At 40.6% G+C, this 22,753-nt stretch overlaps 1 protein-coding gene across 1 annotated transcript in view; it reads left to right on the top strand.

Moving 5' to 3' along the window:
- SPATA17 (spermatogenesis associated 17) overlaps window positions 1-22,753 on the top strand; it is a 77,728-nt gene that overhangs the window by 7,334 nt on the left and 47,641 nt on the right. The window contains 1 exon segment of the mRNA XM_081000601.1: window positions 4,118-4,221. Within this exon segment, the coding sequence (XP_080856727.1) occupies window positions 4,118-4,221 (104 nt within the window).

Raw genomic sequence — 22,753 nt, 5'->3', positions numbered from 1 at the left:
CATGATTCTTTTCATTCCCCCTTTATCTTCACAACAGTCCTATGAGGTAGGTTAGATTAAGTGAGAATGACTGATTCAGAGTCATGACTGGATTTGAACCCATGTCTCTCTAGTAGGACACCACAACCACCCTGGCCCTGACTACGCGGAAGTACACACATGCACTCAGTCCCTCTTTTGCAGGTATTCTTCCTGTATTTCACATGCACACCTTCTGTCAGCCTCAGCTTACTTGTGCAGAGTACTAAGGATGAAAATCAGAGTGTGACTTCTTCTTCTGCCCATCTCTTAGAAACCACATATCTGGATTACCTGAGATGACATTCTGGGTAATCTAGATCAGTGACATATAGAGACTCTGTAGGAAGCCTAGTGTCAAGCTAAGGGGTGTGGGATACCTAGGTCTCAACATTCCAGACTCTGAAATCCATAGGATTGGATCTAAAGTTGCATGGAGTGGAACCCCGCAAACTGGATGCTGTCACCGGCAGAAGAGGCTAGGCAATTTTTGCCGATTCCCCATACCCCCGTGGTCGAAATATGTTTCAGGGAGTTGAGAGACCCTCTGGAGCAGAATAGGAGATGGCACTGGAGGTTGCAGAAGGGAGAGGAGATCTGTGGAAATTGCCTTCCCTCCTTCCTGATGTGGCAACATCCCGCTTGCTGAAAGGAAGCCTCTTCTGCATTTGACTCCTACAAACGGGAGGCACTCTTCCGTTTTCATAACAGCGTATCTTGATCCAACCCTTAATCCTCCCAATTTTAATGCATTTAGCAATGTTTCTTTTAAGTGAGATTGTGCTTGGTGTTCAGCAGAGGAGGTCCCACCATAATTGTCGTGATGCTTGCGTTTATATCACCATAAACCCTGTAAAATCATTGGCATAAATATTGGCATAAAACTGGAGCATAATACCTGAAAATTAATCTGCTGGTGTAAAGACAGGAAATAAAAAGTTGTACGCTGTATACAGCCTATCAGTGTTTTCCTTTTCTTTATGCAGCCCCATGCTGCTAAATTGCTGAATCTTGCCCATAGGCTAATGCCTTCAGGTGAAAAGGGAGAGAAAAAATGCTGTGTGTGTGTTAAGTAAAAAATAAAAAATAAAAGCCTTGGGTAGCCTGATACGGCTTCATTGTACCAGTGCAGCATATCTTCCGTTTTGAAAAACAGTTTTAAAATTAGATTCGGGCAGAAAGGCAAAACACCTGGTTGGTGTAATGGCTTTTGTGTCACTGTGCATTCTTTAAAGCTGTCCCTTAATTATATCTAACCCACTACTGTCAAACTCTCACCTTTAGAACAAGAAAAAGCACAAAGAAAGCAATTATTATAATGCATAATTTTCCATGAATCAGATTTGCTTTTAGTATAGTGGATTGTTATATATTCATCCTTTTCATTTGGAAGATTTAAGGGTTGCTGTGAATTTTCAACAACAAAAGTAATCCATGTTTTTTAAAGGAACAATCTTTGTGTGAGCAGATGGCTTTTGATATATCAAGGTTTTGCCATTTGTTTTAGTGCTTAAAATAAACATTATTTATAAGACCACTTACATTTTGATGTTACTTAATGAGGAATATGCATCATTGATTTGACTAGCTTAAGAGGTCATTTAGAACTTGCCCGTTAACAAGCTGTAATCTGCTGAGCACACAATGACTTTGTTTAAAATTATCTGTTTGGTACTGATCAATGACAATAATTGTTTGGTACCAATCACCATTGAAACTTGCTAATTACTTTGAAGGGCATACACACTCGCCTTTTGTAGAAGTGTGTAAATATTCACCTTGGAATTGTAAGATACGGTAGTGGAAGTATTACATTTTCTAACCCATTCAGCAAAGTCAGGTAGGTAGTTGTGTGCCTTGCACTATGTTGGGAAACACAAGAAAAAAGCTCTGGCATATGGAGAGACTAAAATGGCTAGGACTCTTCAGCTCAGACAATAGATGATAGGGAATGTAGAGTATATAAAACTATGACTGTACTGGAAAAGCTATTAATGACAATGTGTGTGCCATTTGGGATAGTACTAGTACTGGAAAACATCCAATGAGATGTAAGGATTAAAAATGTGTAGGGTGTTGCATACACAGGTGTCTCAAAAGATGCATGCTGTCCGCTTTAGATTTAAACAACAGTTGACCCATAAAGCTAAATGTGGTTTGTGAGTCTTGTACTGTATAGCATTCCATAAGGTATTCAGTTAACCTCCGGGGTTTGCTGCTGGCCTAGGACTGCCAGAACAGAGGGTTTGTAAAGCACTTCTCCTGACACAACACAGGGCTGCATCCAGCTTTCTGGATCACTATTTGTTCAGGCCTGCTCTATGTCCTGTTCAAGACTTAGACCTGAAAGGGAGGACCAATTAAGTCTTACCTGACACCACTAAATAACTTTACTCCGAATGCCAGCCACTTCTTTCTTGGCCTACCATCCAGTTTGGAGTTAGCCTTCTGGAATACTTTTAGAACCTCCTAGAATGCTTCAGAGTTTACTTTGATACATCCAACCCACTGCTGTGCTCTGCAAAGTTTTTCACCCCTCCTCTATATAGTTTATGTTTAAGAGTGCCAGTCACAACACACTGATTTTACTTCAGGTGGATTGCCAAAAAATAAATAAATAGAAAGCGGGCGGGAGACAGTTTCTTACCAGGCTTTGGAGGCCATTGCAAGATTTTGCAGGGCTGTCTGAGATCTCATGGGACCCTCCAGAGCCCTCACACGACCAACCTAGCGCTGAAGAGAAGAGTGGAGGGCTTAAAAGCTCTTTCCACAAAGTGTTTTCCCACCCTGGAAAGTGCTTTTAAGCCCTCTGCCTTGCTTACTGGGCTCTGGGAAGGCCCTACACAGGCTCTGGAACTCTTTGCAAGATCTCAGGCGATAAAAGAGTCTAGACAAATTTATGGATGATACGCCATCAGTGGCTAGGAGTCCTGATGGCTGTGTACTACCTCCAGTATTAGAGTCAGTGTGCCTCTGAATACCTGATGCTGGGCAACTGAGTGGAAGATGTCTGTTGCCCTCATGTTTTGCTCGTGGGCTTCTCTTTGGCTGGCCATTGTGGAAACAGTATGCTGGACGAAATAGATCTTTTGTTTGATCCTTCAGAGCTTTCTTTTGAAATAGCCACAGCTTATCTTTCCTGCATTGCCCCATCCCACCTGGCAGGAAAGTTTAACCCTCTGGGAGATAATACAGCAGCACCTCCTTCCTTGTGAATATGGCTCAGCAATCACTTCCCTCGGCATTCAGAATCATGTGTGGGTCCCGCTGTGGGTTAAACCACAGAGCCTAGGACTTGCTGATCAGAAGATCGGCGGTTTGAATCCCTAAGACGGGGTGAGCTCCCGTTGCTCGGTCCCAGCTCCTGCCAACCTAGCAGTTCAAAAGCACAAAGTGCAAGTAGATAAATAGGTACCGCTCCAGCAGGAAGGTAAACGGTGTTTCCGTGCGCTGCTCTGGTTCGCCAGAAGTGGCTTAGTCATGCTGGCCAGCTCCCTCGGCCAATAAAGCGAGATGAGCACCGCAACCCCAGAATCAGCCACAACTGGACCTAATGGTCAGGGGTCCCTTTACCTTTACCTTATCTCCACCTAGCATTCCTTAGTTGTAGGGAAAGAGCCTTTAAAGTTGTAAACAGAGACAGGTAGCTTTCTATGTGATAAAATGCAGACCAATTCTTAAGATAATAGCTTTAGTGAAATTTGAAATGTAGAGAAGCTAGATGTTAATTTACATGATACGCTGTAATTAACTTAAACGTGGCTAACAGCTTTGACTTGAATATACTACTTATTTCTTTTGGTACTGCTTAGAAAAGCAGGTGAATGGATTTCATTCTAAAGGCCCTCAAAATTCTTTGGAATATGCAAAATACCTTACACAACCATTGTAAGCTCATGTTCACTTTAGCATTCCTTGATCAATAAGTACTATTTCAATATATTACTTTTTTCTCATACCTATAATTATGTATACATGCATGCTTGATGTTGAAGCAATATCATCTCTCATAAAACTAGATTTTTAATATAAATTGACAATGTGATCTCTCTTGCAAAAAAAAGTATTGAAGCAAATATATGTGCTTTTTCTCCACTAGATTCAGAAAAGATGGCGAGGCTATTACGTGCGAAAATATATCCATAATTATTATGCACTGAAGAAGTACCTGGAAGCTATTGCTTTGAATAATGAGCTGGTCAGGTAAAGATAAAAATACTGAGTAGTGAAACTTTAAATTTCTTTTTTTATATATTTCTAAATAGTTTATGGTGCTAATTAAATTATTTCTTCATGGAAAGAATTGCCTCCATTATCCAATATATAAAGTAGTCTTCTTCTTTCTCTTACCTAAGCATGTGGTGCAAATTATGGTCTCGTTTATACCAGTATGCATGCAGCTATGATTCTACTGAATCCACTGGAGTGAGCCCAAAGCTGAAATACATACAACACAGAATTTATCTCTTTCCATCTGCTCAGGAGAAAAATACTCTGGACTTTCTATATTAACAAGTCTGTAGAATAATGAAGTAGTGCTAGAGGCTTAAGACCGCAATTGCAACATGTATGTGGGCCCTAATTCTGGTGGATGGGTGCTGAGACAAGGCACATGCTGCTAGGCCATGATAGTTTTCCAGTGCCTTTACCAGATACGGCTCTCAGGGGTCAAGGAGCTGGAGATGGTTAAGAAGACAATATTGCCACCACTGTCCACCATGTGCACTGAGAGTGTTTATAGAGTAATCCAGCCCTGAGTTAGACTCACCTCCATCACTCAGCGGTGCACTGAACATTCTGTCCCTTGGGCCTCACTGCTTCCTTAAGGTCTGTAGGTCAAGACACCAAGAGAGTGTCACTATCCCTTTAAAATAGGTGTGGGGAACCTGGGATCTTCCAGATGTGGCTGGAATACAACTTCTCCTAGGCTTGTGCCCCAGGGAGGACACTTCAGGTTTAAGGTGCTGGTTTTAACCTTTAAAGCCCTATACGGCCTAGGACCCTCGTACCTACGGGACCGCCTCTCCTGATATGCCCCACAGAGAAACTTACGGTCTTCAAATAAAAACATCTTGAAGGTCCCAGGTCACAGAGAAGTTAAGCTGGCCTCAACTAGAGCCAGGGCTTTTTCGGCCGTGACTCCGATCTGGTGGAACACTCTGTCACAAGAGACCAGGGCCCTGCGGGACTTGACATTTTTCCGCAGGGCCTGCAAGACAGAGCTGTTCCACCAGGCCTTTGGCCAGGGCACAGCCTGACTCCCTCTCTCAGCAATCTTCGCGGAGCTCTGGCCCAATGGTTGCCAGTGGCTTGAATTAATTAATTTTATAATGAATGATTTTAGAGTGTTGTTTGTGCTGTACTTTTATACTGTTTTATTGTTGTTAGCCGCCCTGAGCCCGGCTTCGGCTGGGGAGGGCGGGATATAAATAAAATTTATTATTATTATTATTATTATTCAGTCCTGCTAACTCAGTGGCTTGACTTCACTCCCAGAGGCACACTCCACTGTCTCTGAAGACAGACTGATGCCAACAACAACAGCTTCCATCATCCCTGACCATTGGGCATTCTAAATGGGGCTGATGGGAGTTGGTATCCAAAAACATCCACAAGGCTGCAGATTCCCTAGTCTGAGAATTGCCCACAAACGACAATTTCACTTGATGTGATTTTTGCCATCATGGGTCTTCTCGCATCGCTTCAGCCCTGTTTGGCAGATTATTTCATTTTTAGCAACTCAGAAAGGGAAATCATAATCTTCTGTGGGAGAAATAATTTGTGTTACAGCTCCAATCAAGATGCATCAATACTTAGATCTTGTAAATTTACCAAAAAAAAGGCATTTGTGCACATTTTAGTTATTGTAAACACAAATACTGTAGTAAAAATGCAGCAGATTTTTTTTAAAATTTAATTTGTATATTACCCTTCATTTGAAGATTACAGGGTGGTTTACAGTATAAAAACAAAATACATAACATAAAAACAAAACAATAACACCCCACCAAGCAGTACTTAGAAACAAAAATCTTCTATGAGTGGTATTCAGCTAAGCTTTACTCAGAGGCAACCCATTGAAATTAATAAATCTACCCTAGTTGTGCTTAGTAATTTTAGTGAATCTACATGGAGTAAAGCTTAGCTGAATACCACCGTATGTGTCTGGATAGCCCCCTTTGTCATTATGTTTATATAACACATATGTAAGATTAGGTTTTCACAGCCTGCCTCTTACAAAGATAAATTGGTTTGATTAATTTAAAGACTGAGTATGCATTTTCTAGATGTGTCCACTTATAACCTATAGCCCCATATGCAAAAACTGCCCTAGGTTATGAACAAGAAAATGATATCATGAAATTAAAAACTAGCCTCAGAGATACAGATTGGCAGCATTAATAAAAATCATAATGCTGTTAATGGTGAAACTTACAATACACCGAGTTTCTCTCCTAATTTTAGTTTCAGATATACATTGACTTTATCTGTTACTTAATGTTTTGCAGCATTAAAGGTGGGATGCAATCAACTGAGAAAATGAGCTAATTTCAGGAATAGATTGAATTCATTAGAACTGTTATCCACAAGCCCTTTGCTATTGCTTATGGCTTTAAGCTTCATTTGAAATAGGTTTAACTGGCGACCCTTTGGCTTGAACTGCAAGTTATGAGACAAATGTGGGATCCCCGTGTTTGCCTTGTAACACTAAAACAAGAAAGAGTTAGGCAGGATAGGGCACCTAAGTCATTCTTCCTTCCAAATCCACCTTGGCCATTTTAACCCTACATTTCTTAGCCAAGCTCTGAGATTCAAAGAAGCACAACTGGGGGATAAAGAACTGGAGGGCACATCTTCAGGGGAGAATCAATGGAAAAGGGGAGGGCAAGCATCTTATTCCCACCAGCTGTTTCTGTGCTACAAACGCAGCCCCAGCCTTTATAGGAATCTGGCAGAGATGGTGTTGGGAACTTGTGTTTGCCTGTGTAATAAATGCATTGTTCTTCGCTTTTCTGATCCTAAAGGAAGTACCGTATTTTTCGTTCTATAGGGCGCACCGGCCCATAGGACGCACCTCGGTTTTTTGGGGGGGAAATGAATAAAAAAAATTATTCCCCCCCCCGCCGCGGCTGCCGTCCCAAGCCTTGTGCACACCTGCAAGAAGCACGGGGCACCCTCCGGAGGGCTCCGCGTGCTTCGGGCGACAGGCTGCCGCCCCAAGCCTCGCGCGCTCGACGGGACCTCCTGCCGGGCGCGCAAGGCTTGCGGACACTCGCCGGGGCTGCAGGCTGCTGCCTGCAAGCCTTGTGAGCCCGCGGGAACTCCCACCGGGCTTGCAAGGCTTGCGGATAGCTTCCTGAAGCCTGGAGAGCGAGAGGGGTCGGTGCGCACCGATGCCTCTCGCTCTCCAGGCTTCAGCGAAAGCCTGCATTCGCCCCATAGGACGCACACACATTTCCCCTTCATTTTTGGAGGGGAAAAAGTGCGTCCTATGGAGCGAAAATTACGGTAGTTTGGACAAAGACAGATCACTGTTGTGTTTCAAATTTAGGTGATGTTGTAGAGTTATAATCGGTATAAAAATAGCCCATTTTTAAACCCAAGAGCCTGGGTTAAATGTTCATTTCAAATCCAAACAGGAACTTAACTACTCAGATTTAGTATTCCACCAAATGTTTAATAAAGCATCCAGTAAGGACAGTTGGTTTGTCCAGCTTGGGAACAAAACCGAGTGTTTCAGTAGGTCTGACCAGCATATCACAGCATTGTAAACAAATATTGCCCAATGCCCTTGTAGATGTCTTTATTTTATTTTGACCATTTATATCCTATCTTTATTAGTAAGTAAATTCAGGGTGACTCACAAGAAAGTTATTGCAAAAGCCCGTTTCCCCCTTCATGTGACATAATGATATCATGTGATTGACAGGTGGGGGTCCTGCCCATTTGCCAGATTTGGCCCCTTGATGCAGATCCTGATAAGGATCTGTCCCATGCAGCCAAAAAGTCTCCACACCCTATTCGGTTCCTCAAGAGGGCTCTGGAAACTGAGCACAAACAGTATGGCTAGACTACACTAGACTACCCAAAGGAAACCTGTCGGCTCTTAGGACTAAGCAGTTTTAACGGAGCAAGAGGGGTTGGAACAGAGAAATGTTCTGTTGAAAGCAAGTAATTTGAAACTCTCTCTCTCTCTCTCTCTCTCTGTGTGTGTGTGTGTGTGTGTGATTGATAGGGATGGGTGAATTCCCATATATAATAGGGAAACAATTTGTTGAGTAGGATCAAAGGCGGATCTAGGGGAACACAACCGGTACAGCTGCACTGGTCACGGGGCTTCTGAGGCACCGCAACTATGACATCCAATGGAAGGCGAGAGGTTGGGGACACACACCCACACACCAGATTTTGGTGTCAAACAGGGCACCACTGAAAGTTGAGACACCCAAGGTCTGCTGCTAGCAGAATCTCGCTTTGCCTTGACAGTTATCAAGTCCAAAATACACATGGGGATTCTCTGTATCTGATCAAGATCTGATACGGTAATTAGTCTTTCTTAACATGAACATTAGTTAATTGTGCAAACTCTCTGTGACTACTTTTCAGCACTGTTTGGAGATTTCCTTTGGGGAGAAGATAGTGTCCTGCCTCTTAACAGGATTAGGTAAATGGCAGCATATTACACTGATATGGCTGCCCATTACCTTCCAGGCAAAAATTAAAGTGTTGGCCAAATTTGAATCTGTTTCTTCAAAAACTTGGCAACTAATTTCATTGTACCACTTTTTTTAATTGAACAATTCACCGTAGAGCCTGGATGAAACTTAAAGCTGTTCCAGAGCAGTGATAAAGTAATTATGGGACATTTTGGCTGCTGAACTACCTTTATTAAGGTTACTTATGGACTTTAGTATCTTCTGTAGATTGATTCTGCTGTTAAAACCTGAGCCTCAGTGTGTATCACGCACTTTTATATAGTCTCAACTGCAACAGATTTCACAGTCTCCTATTTTATCTAAAGTGGGATCTTAACTGTAAAGTAAGTAGAAAAGAAGGAAAAGGTGCAATTTCATTAAGCTCTAACATATCATTGGCTGTCAGGCTGGCCTTGTTATGCTGTCCATCCTCATTTAACTATCCCACAAGATCTCTTAATGAAGTTAAGCCCCAAGTTCACTCCAATAATTCTGTGGCAAGAGTTTGTGCAATGTAACAATTCATCACTTGTCAGGAAGGCACTTTTAGTTTATACATTTAATAAGGGCATCCTCTAGCTTGGTTAATTAGAAGTGAACAGTTTGCATATTTACTAAATGTGGAGTGTCATTGCCACCACGGCCTATTGCCTACATGAATTATTTCTCTATCTGCAATAAACAGCTGGGTAATTATTACTGCCATAATCAGATAAATTCCCTCTGTAAGGCTTTTCTTACATGGCAATTCTTTGAACTCATCCAAAGCTGAACAAAATTTATGAACTCCAGTAGCTGGGCCACTTTTTCATAGCATACTGTCCCTATTTCAAGGACACATATAGCATTATAAATATTCCATAAATTAGGAGGGTAAATATGATTACCTAAAGATTATATATTAATAAATGAGATTTTTGAAAACACAATTCTTGGGTTGTAATTGATTAAATTATATCACTCCTGCTCTATGCAGTTGTAGGCATCTGACAGGGTATCTGCAGTTCAGGGTAAAAGAGCCAGGCACCAAGATTGGAAGTAAAATTATCTGGGAGAGAAACACCAGAGGAGAGGGGTGTTTGCTCTGTTCATGTTTGCTCTGTTCATGTAACTCTTCTTTCATACGCATGAAATGTTAGGTGGGATTTTATGTGGGGGGAATGTAGTGGGCCATTAAAACAGTACGTTATCTTGCTTTTTAATCATTGTGTTATAATTATTCTTTCTAGAGACAAACTGAATTTACTCGTGACTAATTGACTGATATGGTTAACAGGGGTAGCCAATGTGGTGCCCTCCTGATGTTGTGATCTACAATTGCCAGCAGCCCCAGACAGCATGGTCAGTAGTCAGGGATGTTAGGAATTGTAGTCCAAAACATCTGGAGGACCCCATACTTTCAGTTCCGTGGCTAGTTGTACCCACACATAGAGGGATTTTTGTTTGTCCCCAGGATATGTTATCTGTTTTTTTCTGGTTTGGTTTTAGTTTTTTAATGGGGTTTGGACTATGAGACTTCACTGGATCCTTCTAAAGAGGAAAATGAACTAAGTGAAGAAGGGAAAGTGTAAGAACAGGAACGGTTTGCAAAGAGCTAGCTCTCTAAACTGGGTGAATGGGCATTAAATGTGATTCAGTGCAATCAAGTGTAAAGTTATGCACATTGGGTTAAGTAATTCTAACTTCTTATGGGAGGTGATGGGAGTTGTAGTTCAGCAACATCTCTAGGGCCAAGGGTTCCCCACACCTGACTTAAAAAGAATATGACCATAGTATAACGTTGCCATACATCCGGAAATTCCCAGACATAGGTGGAATACTGCAGTTGGAAGCAGTGTCTGGTGGAAATTGCTAAAATGTCCAGAAAAATCCGGATGTATGGCAACCTATGTTGGTTGTGTTGTTTTTGGCGATTTTCCTTTAAAATAGCTCAATTTTTGTGTGTGTGGTCCTTTTGGCAATTTTGCCAAACAAGCTCAACAATTTTGGCCCATATTTTGAAACATGGCAACCCCACCATAGTGTTATTTCTCACAAAGCTTATACACGCTCTCCTTGTTACATTCTGGAAGGTTCTCAGAGTGAGTAAGTAGAAAACTACTGTATCTTTCTGCAGTAAAACTCCTGAAGCCTCATTTAAGTGTAACTCCACTCCCGCCCTCATCTTAAATGAACATATAACTTCTCGGTGGTTTTTTGTAGACTCCTGTGTCTCATCTCCTCTCTACTTAGCATAGCTCTGCTACTGAAAGTAAATTTTGGGGCAGGAAGGCAGTAATCAGAGGAATCATTGCTGATGCACTACTGACTGTGATCCCCAGAAATTGATGTAGTGCCAATTCATGTTGAAAGCTCCTTTACCATACAAGACTGTGTTGTGTCCATTTCACTCCTCCCTACCACTACTTGGGAAAAACAAAGTGAAATCCTTGGCTTAACATCATGGCAGCGTTGGGGATTGTGATTCATTTTGGTGAAACCAGGATTGCTAAGCCCAGAACAAAGCTTAGATTTGCCTACAAGCTAGGATACTTCATTTGAACGCAGCAATAATTTTATAGAAAAGGAAGGAGCAATGACTTAGATCCCAAATCATAAAGACCAGCAATAGATTATCTTGGCATGAGATATGTAAACCACTATCATTTTTACCTTTCTAGTAGATCTAAAGAATAGAGCAGGCATAGGCAAACTCCAGCCCTCCAGATGTTTGGGACTACAATTCCCATCATCCCTAGCTAACAGACCAGTGGTCAGGGATGGTGGGAATTGTAGTCCCAAACATCTGGATTGCCGGAGTTTTCCTATGCCTGGAATAGAGAGTTGGAAATGTGGTCATGAGATCAACAGACTAGTTTGATACTATATCCCTCCTGATATGATGACTCCATCAGAGTAAACCACAGTTTTATTTTGTTTTTATTAATGTTTTACTGTGAATATGCCCTATCTTGACTGTTTTGCTCTACCCTTTCCTATACAAATTATACACTATTTTGTTTTGTCTGAAATGCCCTTTGCTTTCCTTAATGCTACATATTTATAGTTATACAGTCACAAGATCACAAACTTCTTATTAAAATGCAAAACAAAATGCAATATTTTGATAAAGTTCAATGAAAGTATGTCAGTATAAATCTGCAAAATCTTAGTGTTGAGTGCATCACCATTACGGTCTGAATACTGCTGTAATCATCATTTAAAGACATCTACTAAAGTGCTAGGAAAACATTATATATGTATTTTTAACATTTATAGAAACAGAAGGAGCACTGTCAACCAAATTTGCATCTCATAGCTGGAACCAACACCACTGCACACTGCATAAATGAAAACTCAGAATAACAATAAGTTACCTTGGCACATGAATGAGTTTTATTTTTAATACCTAACCAAAAGTGAAAAATTCACAGTCTCAGACATTTGTTGCATATAATCTTAGTTGAATCATGATGACAAGTGTTCCTAAGTGCATTACTTCTAAAATATGAATGCATTTAACTAGTGAAAGGATTTAAATTATTGTGGCATTTTAACATAAAAAGATTCTATTCCTTTTTCTCCAACTTTCCCAAAGCTTTATTAGGCCTTCGTTCTCGCTTTCTCCAACTTTTACTATTTTGTAGGGCATTTGGGGGCAGAATGTCAGGCACAGGTTCACATATTCATTTTCCTTTGTGACTTCACTAATATCCTATGCATAGGGTAGGAACATAAGAAGAGCCAAGCCAAGTTTATATAGGATTACATGACAGGCAACATCTTAGAAGAGGAATTCCTAGTTCATCCTCGTGCTGAAGGGCTTTTGTACGATGGTGCCATCTAAAACAAAAAAGTAGACTTCTGGGGTGGCGCCATCGGCAATGGCGGACTCCCTCTGATCTGGAGGGACTAGCTCCACGCGAAACGGGTCTTTTCCGCTACGGCGAAGCGGGGACCCTTTCAAAAATCACAGGCGGATGAAGCCTGTGACCATGGGACTCGGCGGGCACCCTTAGCGCCCCCCCAACCCGCAAAGGAACCCACTAACGGGCTCCAAAGCGAAGAGGGGGAAGTGGCGCGGTGCTGAGAGTCAACTGCTTCTTCCGTGGAGCGAAGCTGCATAGCTGTTGCCGGAGAGCGCTGCCTTTTTCCTGGGACAATTTGGCTTCTAAAATAATCACCCGTGAGTACTTAAATTTCGGACAATTGGACTTTAAATAAGGACTTGCGAGCAGAAAGGAATTGGACTTAAAAATTTACTTCAATTTGGCGCTGAAACGGGAAGGTCTAAACAGGAAGTCAGCCTTCCGTTTCTTTGTAGACAGAATAAAGCAAAGACAAGGTAAACTAGAGCTCAGAAAATCGCTTCTAAAAGATTAACTTTCATCATATAAAATTGTTGAACCCCCCTTCGGAAGCAGGAGAAGAAGGGGGATCTTTTTCGGACTGTTTAAACCTGCAGAAGTGAGTTTAAAGTAAAGTAACTTTCCACCGTCCTGATCCTGGAGCGGGGTGTCAGGACTGACGTTTGAAGCTCATTGACCAGAGACAAACGTTTTTGACAGATAGCTAAAAGAAGAGAAACATAGTGATTCCATTGTTCCCCTTCGCATTTTAAAGGAACAAATATTGACAAAATATCTGAAAAAGGAAACTTTGTTGCTAGATTTGTCCTTAAAAGAAAGAACAAATAGAAGTTTCCCCCCTAGAGGGAGACTGTGAAACTGTAACCAATTCCAGGGAGCTTGCAGCTGTTATAGATTACAATCGCGGGAATAGACTTTTGACCTTGTAGGACAATGTATTCAGAAGCTCTGTTGTGTGCTCTCTGTAAAACAAATGCCCTATTGGATCAGTTAAATGAGAAGACGGATTTGATGACTGATGTGATCAGAAATTTTGAACAGGCAGTGGGAAACTATATGGAGCCCACCCAGGAATTAAATCAGGAGTGTGCCCCGACAGAACAGATGAGAGAAGAGGATGTTGCTGAATCTTGGGCGCCAGAGATGGAGGGAGCTGTGGCCCTGCAGGAACATGAGCTTTTGGATTTGACAAATGAACTTGGAAAAAGCCAGATTTGGAAAGATAAAGTTTGGACTGGTTTGGAAATGGGGGGTTGGATAGACCCCCCTATGCAGGGATGTTTGGACTTTTCAAGTCTGGCAATGGGCCGTGAGATGTTTGGGGCTGTGGGGGCTCTTAATTTTGGAGGGATTCTGAAACATGTTTTTAAATACCACATGGAGTTTAGTCTGGACTATGGAAAAGGGGCTGATTTGTTGAAAAGGGTCAAAAACATTGCCAAGCTGGAGTTCCCACGAGTGAAAGGAGAATATGAAGAAGAGCCGCGGAAGGGACATGGAAGGGACTTAAGGGCCTCGGATATAAGGTTACCAGGTTAATGCGCTAGATCAATGGGATAAAAAGGACTGACAAAACCCGGGACCAGGAGGAAGGGACGCTGGATGAAGATTGGATTGTTTTTATTTCTTTTTTTTTATTACTAGGATTGTTTTATAAAATTGATGAATGTTAGAAAAATGTTGGAACGAAATTACTTGGCTTTAGCAAAAATGTTTAAAGAATTAGGTAAGAATATTATGGTTATGAGAAGTTGGTAAAAATAAGATTTAAGTTTTAAGTTTTAAGGTTTTCTATAAGATAAGATGAAAATAGATTAAGGTAATGTAATGACAGAATATTATGAAATATGGAAAGGATTTGCTGCGACAATTAATAACTAGGATACAAAAAAAGGGAGGAGGAGGAGGTCAAAGAAAGAAGGTAATGAAAGCTGAGGATTCGAGAATGATGGATTTGTTTTTGTGTGTTTGTGGTGTATTTTTGTTTTTTGAATTTGTATTGTTTGATGTGGTTTGTTTTTTGTTTGTTTGTTTGTTTTTCTTTTTCTGCTTTGTTCTCTTTAGTAATTCTAAAAAAATTTCAATAAATCTCATTTTTTTAAAAAACTAAAAAGTATGCCACGTTCTTCCAACCAATTTTTAGTCATATGTAGATTTACATAATTTAATCAATTAATTTAGCAATTATGAATTATAACTCATAGGAGAAAGGAATAATCATTTATTTGAGTTGACAAAAAAATGTGACATCCTTAATCTGAATGGTCAAATTATGGGGCCCTGATTCCCCCTTCAGATTCAACTGATGTTTTGCTGCATTGTGATTTCAAGAGGGTGATACACTGGTACCTCTGGTTATGAACTAATTTGTTCAGGAGGTCCGTTTTTAAGCTGAAACTGTTCTTATCCTGAGGCGCACTTTCGCTAATGGGGCCTCCCGCTGTGGTCGTGCCTCTGGCGCGCGATTTCTGTTCACATCCTGGAGCAAAGTTCGCAACCAGGAGCAGCTACTTCGGGTTAGCAGAGCTCATAACCTGAAGCATTTGTGACCAGAAGCATTTGTAACCAGAGGTACCACTATACTGACATCTAGGGGTTCTTATTAATTTTTTTGTATTTTTTAAAGAATTTAATTTAAAAGTTTTCAGGAAAAGTAGAGGGAAATGTGTATGTGCTTTCACCTGGGGTGATCATTTTGTTCCTTCAGTATTTTCCTTCAGGGCCTAACCTTTGGTAGAGACTGTCTCCCTTTTTGCCTTCCCTCACCTTTGAGTCCCAAGCATGTCTGCCCATGAGAGACCCACTGCAGAAACGTATACAGTGGTATCTCGGGTTACAGATGCTTCAGGTTACAGACGCTTCAGGTTACAGACTCCGCTAACCCAGAAATAGTACCTCGGGTTAAGAACTTTGCTTCAGGATGAGAACAGAAATCATGTGGCGGTGGTGCGGCGGCAGCAGCAGGAGACCCCATTAGCTAAAGTGGTACCTCAGGTTAAGAACAGTGTCAGGTTAAGAACAGACCTCCAGAACGAATTAAGTTCTTAACCTGAGGGTACCACTGTATATTGATTGTGTTGCCTTTTGGCACATAGCACAATACAGTGGTACCTGTATAGTGGGTTACATACGCTTCAGGTTACATACGCTTCTGGTTACAGACTCCTCTAACCCAGAAATATTACCTCGGGTTAAGAACTTTGCTTCAGAATGAGAACAGAAATCGTGCTCCGGCGGCGCGGCGGCAGCAGGAGGCCCCGTTAGCTAAAGTGGTCTTCAGGTTAAGTACAGTTTCAGGTTAAGAACGGACCTCTGGAACGAATTAAGTACTTAACCCGAGGTACCACTGTACTAGATGCACTGAATTAGAATATTCAGTGCCCTCTAATTTGTTTGCACTGGTTCAGGATGAAGCTTAATTCCTATCAAATCTTGCTACCTGGGAACATACATTTATTTTCTGATATCATTGGACTTCCCTTAAGAATCTGCAGACAGTTGGGGGTGCCTTCTGCTTGGGAATTGGTACCACTCTAGAAGCACTGTAATAGTAGGGCATAACATATAATTCTTTCTTAAAATAGTTCCTTGTTTTTAGGCTCCCTATTCAGTCTTGGATTCCTACTTATATGCCTCTTTGAATCACTGCTTACCCAAACGTAGGACTCTGTGTGAACCCACTTGAGGAAGAAATGCTGTTGCTGTAATTATTGTCCTTAAAAATGTTCTCATTCATCACATTCCTGCACTCATCCCAACTCAAACCCTGTTTTTCCTTCTATGGGTGTGTGCTAGAGAGCTTAGAACTCTTGCAGAAGGGAGAGATTCCTCTCTCTTCCCACCTATTCATTGTTCTAGATCACTAGCCACCTAGTGTTGAACTAGGATCTAACAACCACATCATGTTTTTATATGTATAATGCATTTAAATTCATAAATTATAGTGTTTCCATTAAATATTATATAAGATACCTTACAAGTTCAACAAAAGATACCATCTTAGCTTTTTCTCTGTTGCCAGTTTAGCATTGATATATATTGTGAAGAAAATGAGCTCTAAAAATGTAGGCTGTTTGTTCGCGTAAAAAAGAATTATATCTGCTCTTCAATTCTGTGAGTGGTATTCAACTAAGTTTTACTTACAGTAGACCTATTAAAATGATTGAACATGACTAAACTAGGTCCATAAATTGCAGTGGGTCTAGTCTGAGTAAAATATAGTTGAATACCATCCTATAACTCCCAGGGCGGTTATTGGACTAGCATTGGAGATTAAAGAAGAAAGGAAATACTTGTTACTGATATAGCCTTTATGCTGCAGTGATTGTTCATAATAAAATTATTTGCTGCCAAGTTCTGCATTTTTTGACAAATGTAATTTAATTTTATCAAATTACTATAGTGAATAGTGAATCATCCATTCAAAATAATAATAGTCAACTTTCATTGATGAAACACAATTATTTCAGATATCATTATAATTAAATATATATTTGTATATAAATGCTTTTCTTCTGTGTTGTCCAGCACTTACTCGTTTTTGGACAAGGCTAGCTTTTACCATTGTTGACAAGAAGTTGGATGGAAATGAAGAACTTGTAAATATTCATTCGTAGGCATTTTATTCTCTGCGGTTCATAGACACTGAGGCTGACCAGACAAATCTGCAACAAAAAAAGAGTAATTACTAAATAGGAAACATATGTACCAACGTTGACAGGTGTAATTGCTTTTAAAAATCCGAGAATGTATGTTTATTTATTTTTATTAATGCTATTGTAAAAATGCTTATTTACTCACATTTCTCGGCTCTGAGATCTGTTCCTTGAGGACAAAGAAAGGTCACCAGTCTCTCCAAGTCCTAGTTCTTTGTCAAAAGTGGACACAGTTAATGAGGTTGGTTTGGTACGGCACAAATTCTCAGACACAGATAGAGATCCTTTCAATGGAAACAAATTTGTTTGGCTTTACCAGGTTACTTAGCGATTAATAATAGCCTTGAGATGCAGGTCAGAAAGGTCAGTGTACCCGCTTGCCAATACAATCTAAAATGTACAGCAAGTCCAGGTCTCCAGGCTTGGAGGCCTCCAAACACTATGCATAAAGTAAAACAGGCTATTTTCCAACTTCTTTTTTCATATTAATAAGCAATTTTCAAGAGAAGTGTGGCAAAATGGGGGCCATGCCACTCTAAGTAATTCATTTATTTTGCAATTTAATCTTATGTTGGAAAAAAATTACACTGCTGCAAAAGCATAGCATGGTGATTTTTAAACGTCAGTATGTTTCATAAGTAACCTTGTATGAAATATTGTATTAGAAGCCTTTAACAGTAAAAGGCAACAAAAAGAAAAAAGAAAACATTCCAGGGATTGAAACAGAATAATACATCTTCTCCTATCTTTAATTTATTTCTGTTTTGTTCTACTTTTGCCTTGTACATTTGAAAGAAAAACATGTGTGATTTGCTTAATATTTTACTCTACATGCTATGGATTAATATTTTGATGGAAAAGTAAAAAATGACATAGCACATAGATTTTTGTAGCAGAGTTTTCTATATCTATGGTAAAAATATTGCCAGATTGCATGTTTTAAAAAGTTATGTCCCATTATACTGAAAATATTATTTATTTGTTTTGTATCTTGCCGTTTATCAACAAGCAATCTCAGCATGGGTTACATCATAAAAAAGGGAAAAAATACATCCATTGTAATAAAATGCAGTAGCATTACAAACAACATCAAAACGTTCCATATCTACATATTTATAGATAGTGAGAAACTGGAAATATCTATAATTGTAATGGAGTGAGAATGCTCTGGTTTTAGGATGGACAGAGTCAACTGATTGTTGCATGATCATCATAGTTTTCTGAATAGCTCTTTAATGCAATGAAATCCACAGTCTCTACACTTCACACAGGTTTAACTCTGATTATTTTTCAAAGCAAACCTTTAAAGTGCTTCTTGCGTTCAGCCTTTATTTCAGGAGACTCCCACTGTAGTAAGTAACTGATGATGTAAAAGAGAGAACTTGTAAGAACTTCTAACTCTGGAGGTGAATTCTAGGGGTAGGAAGCCTGAAGAAACCTAGTTTTCAGTTCACGTCCTAGCTGGGAAGCTTGAGGGCCCATAGCAAATTAGATGAAACTCCAATTTTGGATAAGGGTTCAAAAGGAAACTCTGCTGATAAAAGTAGTTCCACACCACATGGACATCTTCAGGAGAAGAAAAGGCTAAGGAGTGAACCCTACACAAATCCGAAGTGGAGTCTCTAAGGCGGTTGAATGGTGTCTTGTGTGCCATCATTGACCATGGGCTGAAAATGATCAGCATTGACCTTGCTGCTCTACAGAAGACCAAACTTGCTTCAAATGACAGCCTCCAAGAGATGAACGACACCTTTTTCTGGCAAGGAGGGCATCCAGAAGAACCACATATTCAAGGTGTAGGCTTCATAGTGTGGAACCCTCTTCTGTCTGCAATAGAACTGCTGACCAAGGGCTCAGAACGCTTGCTTTCCCTCACCTTTCAACCACCTCCAGTCCAGTTAACATCTTGAATGTCTACACTCCCACTAGACCAGGCTGTCGGGAGGGTCCCAGCCTGTGAACACCTATTCCTGCTGGGAGATTTCAATGCTAGAGTTGGAGATGATCATCACACGTGGGGCAACTTCATAGGCCACTTTAGTATTGGCAGCATGAACAAGAATGGACAACAGCTGCTAGAACTGTGTTCATATCACAGCCTCTGAACCATGAATAGGTTCTTCTCTACCAAGGCAAAACAGCAAGTGTCATGGAGATCTCCAAGGTTGGGGCACTGTGATCATGTCACATGGAGCTACCACAGTGCCGACTGTGACACGGATCACTCTCTGGTGATGAGCAAGATCTTTCTCCAATTCTGTCAAAGAAGATCTACTGGACTGCCCCAGAGACAGCGTCAAAGCAAGGTGGAACTACATACAACACAGCTATGACCTCCTTTGGTAAAAGAGAGCAGCAGATCCCTGACTGAGCCCGACATTAAGAACATGGAGCCTCTTTGGCATATTCTTCTCCTTGTTGCTCTCCTATGTCTTCAGCTCGATTGAAGACGGTGTCTACATCCATTCAAGGAGTGGCGGAGGACTATTTAACCTGACACGTCTGCACACCAAGACAAAAGTGTGGTGGGTCCTTATCTGAGAGATGTTGTTTGCAGGTGATGCAGCCTTGATTGTGCACTCCAAGGAAGCGCTAGAGTCTCATCAACCAATTTGCCTGAACCTGTATGGGATTCGGCCTTTCCATCAGCCTGACAAAGACCAACATCCTGGGTCAGGATGTTGCCTGGGTGTGTCTAAGTGCAAACAGCTCCTCTTTGAGAACACACGCATGGTCCTTTCCATATGTATTGTGGATTTTTTCATATGTATTGAGGCTTTCCATTTATAGGTAGGCAATCGGTGTACCCCTTGAGTGCATGCAAAAGTGCCCTGCATGTGCCCTTTGTATATACATGGGACGCTTTGAATTAATTGTAATAGTTAATTACATGCATCCAAACCAGTGCCATTAAAATCAATGGGAGTTTTGCTATTAACTTTACTGTGCTATGGATTGCACTCCCTGATATTTAATTGATATGGAATATGTTGAAGTATTATAAATATTTACCCTACAGGAACTGAATTATTTTCAATGCTGTATTTTACATAAGATGCCCAGAAAAAGGTCAGAACTTACCTAATTAACATTTATTAAATCTACATACATCGCTGAACAAAATTTATGTCTTTCACACACAAGGTTAATTTGAATTAGTGTTTCTTAATACCAATAACAACAAATGTTAATCAAGCTAACTTCTACTCTGGGTATATGTTAGTGAGGGTGATACTGTAATGTGTTGTTATAAATATATTATGCAATCACGTTTTATCTATGAAATGTTTTAAGGGTTCAATAATTGGCAATAGCATTAGTAATTTATTAGAAAAATCTTAGAAACAAATTCACAGGGTAGAAAATTCCTGCAAGAGTTCTCTTAACTAATTACTTAATCTTCTGTGTCTTAATACTGAATCAGACCATTTGTTCATGTAACCCAACACTATCTACTCAGACTAGAAGCAGAAGTCCAAGGCAGAAGGATAGTGGTCTGGGGTTGTGTGGAGGTCAAATACACATTACTATTTCTGAAGCAGGGTCCCCCCCAGTGTCCTTGCCTCCAGCATCCTGGAGCCAACCAGTCAGCATAAAAGGGGAGATTTTAGCCAAAAAGTATTTCCACCCTTTCTGGTGATTTGAGCCAATCCGAGTTGAAGGAGGTAAGTCAGCCACTGAGGATTGACTTCTAGGGACACTCTGGAGTCAGATGCGCAAGAACAACACCAATGAGTTGTTCTGTGTATTCCATATAAAAACACAAGCTGCTACAGTTTCACAAAACTGATGTTGAAGTTCTGCTACGGACAATGGAACTTCAGGGAAAACACAACTCAAGTCACTCCAAAATAATATATTGGAGCACTCCAAATCATATACCCATGTGTGTGCACAGAAAATAGTAGATCTAGCTGAAAGGCAACACATAGAGAACTGCACTAATCGTTGCAATGCATCCCTAATTATTATTGCTGTATAATCTTACAAGGTTGTATAAACTTGGAAAGGGACATGGCTGTGAGGAGGTCTGGTTGTGAGGGGGTATAGCTGTGACTATTATGCAGGGACCCTGCATTTCTGAATTTGCTAGTACACTCCTGGTCCCAGGGCCATTGGGGAGGAGTTTCCTATTTTGTTACCCGAGATCTACCACTGGTGCATGGCCCCTCTCCCAATTGTTGTCGTTGTTTAGTCATTTAGTCGTGTCCGACTCTTCGTGACCCCATGGACCAGATCACGCCAGGCCCTCCTGTCTTCTACTGCCTCCTGCAGTTTGGTCAAACTCATGCTGGTAGCTTCGAGAACAGTATCCAACCATCTCGTCCTCTGTCGTCCCCTTCTCCTTGTGCCCTTCATCTTTCCCAACATCAGGGTCTTTTCCAGGGAGTCTTCTCTTCTCATGAGGTGGCCAAAGTATTGGAGCCTCAGCTTCAGGATCTGTCCTTCCAGTGAGCACTCAAGGCTGATTTCCTTAAGAATGGATGTGTTTGATCTTCTTGCAGTCCATGGGACTCTCAAGAGTCTCCTCCAACACCATAATTCAAAAGCATCAATTCTTCGGCGATCAGCCTTCTTTATGGTCCAGCTCTCACTTCCATACATCACTACTGGGAAAACCATAGCTTTAACTAAATATGCAATAATGCGCAATCTCCATAGGACCCTCTCTGTCAATATCTTTAGACCTATAACCTTGTGACTCAGAAAGGGAGACAAATGCTTATTCAACAGCAAAAACAGACAGAGGGTAGTTCCTTATTTACAACCTCCTCATACTTACTGAGCTCTGTTAGTAAGCAGAATGTTGAACTTAGAAAGACCATTGGTCTAACTAAGCATGGCACTACACAGTCATCCATAAGTATCTATTCTAGGGAGGCTACAAATTTTCATGTGGCATCTAACTCACATAACCAGCTACACGTTTCCTTCATGCTCCGGTACTATATGGAGAAGTTTATTCCTTTATCTTCAACTCCTGCCCCAACATTAGAATATCTTGCTGTGTTTAGGGAACCTTAAGTTTCACAGCTCTGTATTGGGAAGCTTTTGATGTCTGATGTATCTTGGGGTTTTTTTATATTCTGTTGGAAGCCTCCTAGAGCGGCTGGGGCAACCCAGTCAGATGGATGGGGTACAAATAATTATTTTATTGTTATTAAAACTAAAACCAGTCATTTCTAAACAATTTGTAAGCTGATTTTGTTCTAAAAACATAGATACAAGGATACATAATAGTTTACCTATGATTCTGATTGGGTTTTATTCTGATCCTGATCTGATTTGAGGATGTATTTTAATTGATTGTCTGATTTTATGTTAATGTGTTAGCCGCTCTGAGCCCGGCTTCGGCTGGGGAGGGCGGGATATAAATAAAATTTTATTATTATTATTATTATTATTATTATTATTATTATTTAAACTCTTGTTTACATGAAGCTGGATCTCCCAAAATGGTTAAGAATCTTAGTGCATTGAATGTCTCTTGAATTCCTTTGTTCTAACAGTACTAGCCAGGCATTGCTGAATGTAG

The sequence above is a fragment of the Podarcis pityusensis genome (assembly GCF_964106645.2).
Source record: "Podarcis pityusensis genome assembly, chromosome: 3".
Lineage (NCBI taxonomy): Eukaryota > Metazoa > Chordata > Lepidosauria > Squamata > Lacertidae > Podarcis > Podarcis pityusensis.
Note: the sequence above shows the minus strand (reverse complement) of the source record. Positions and strands in the feature narration are given on the sequence as shown.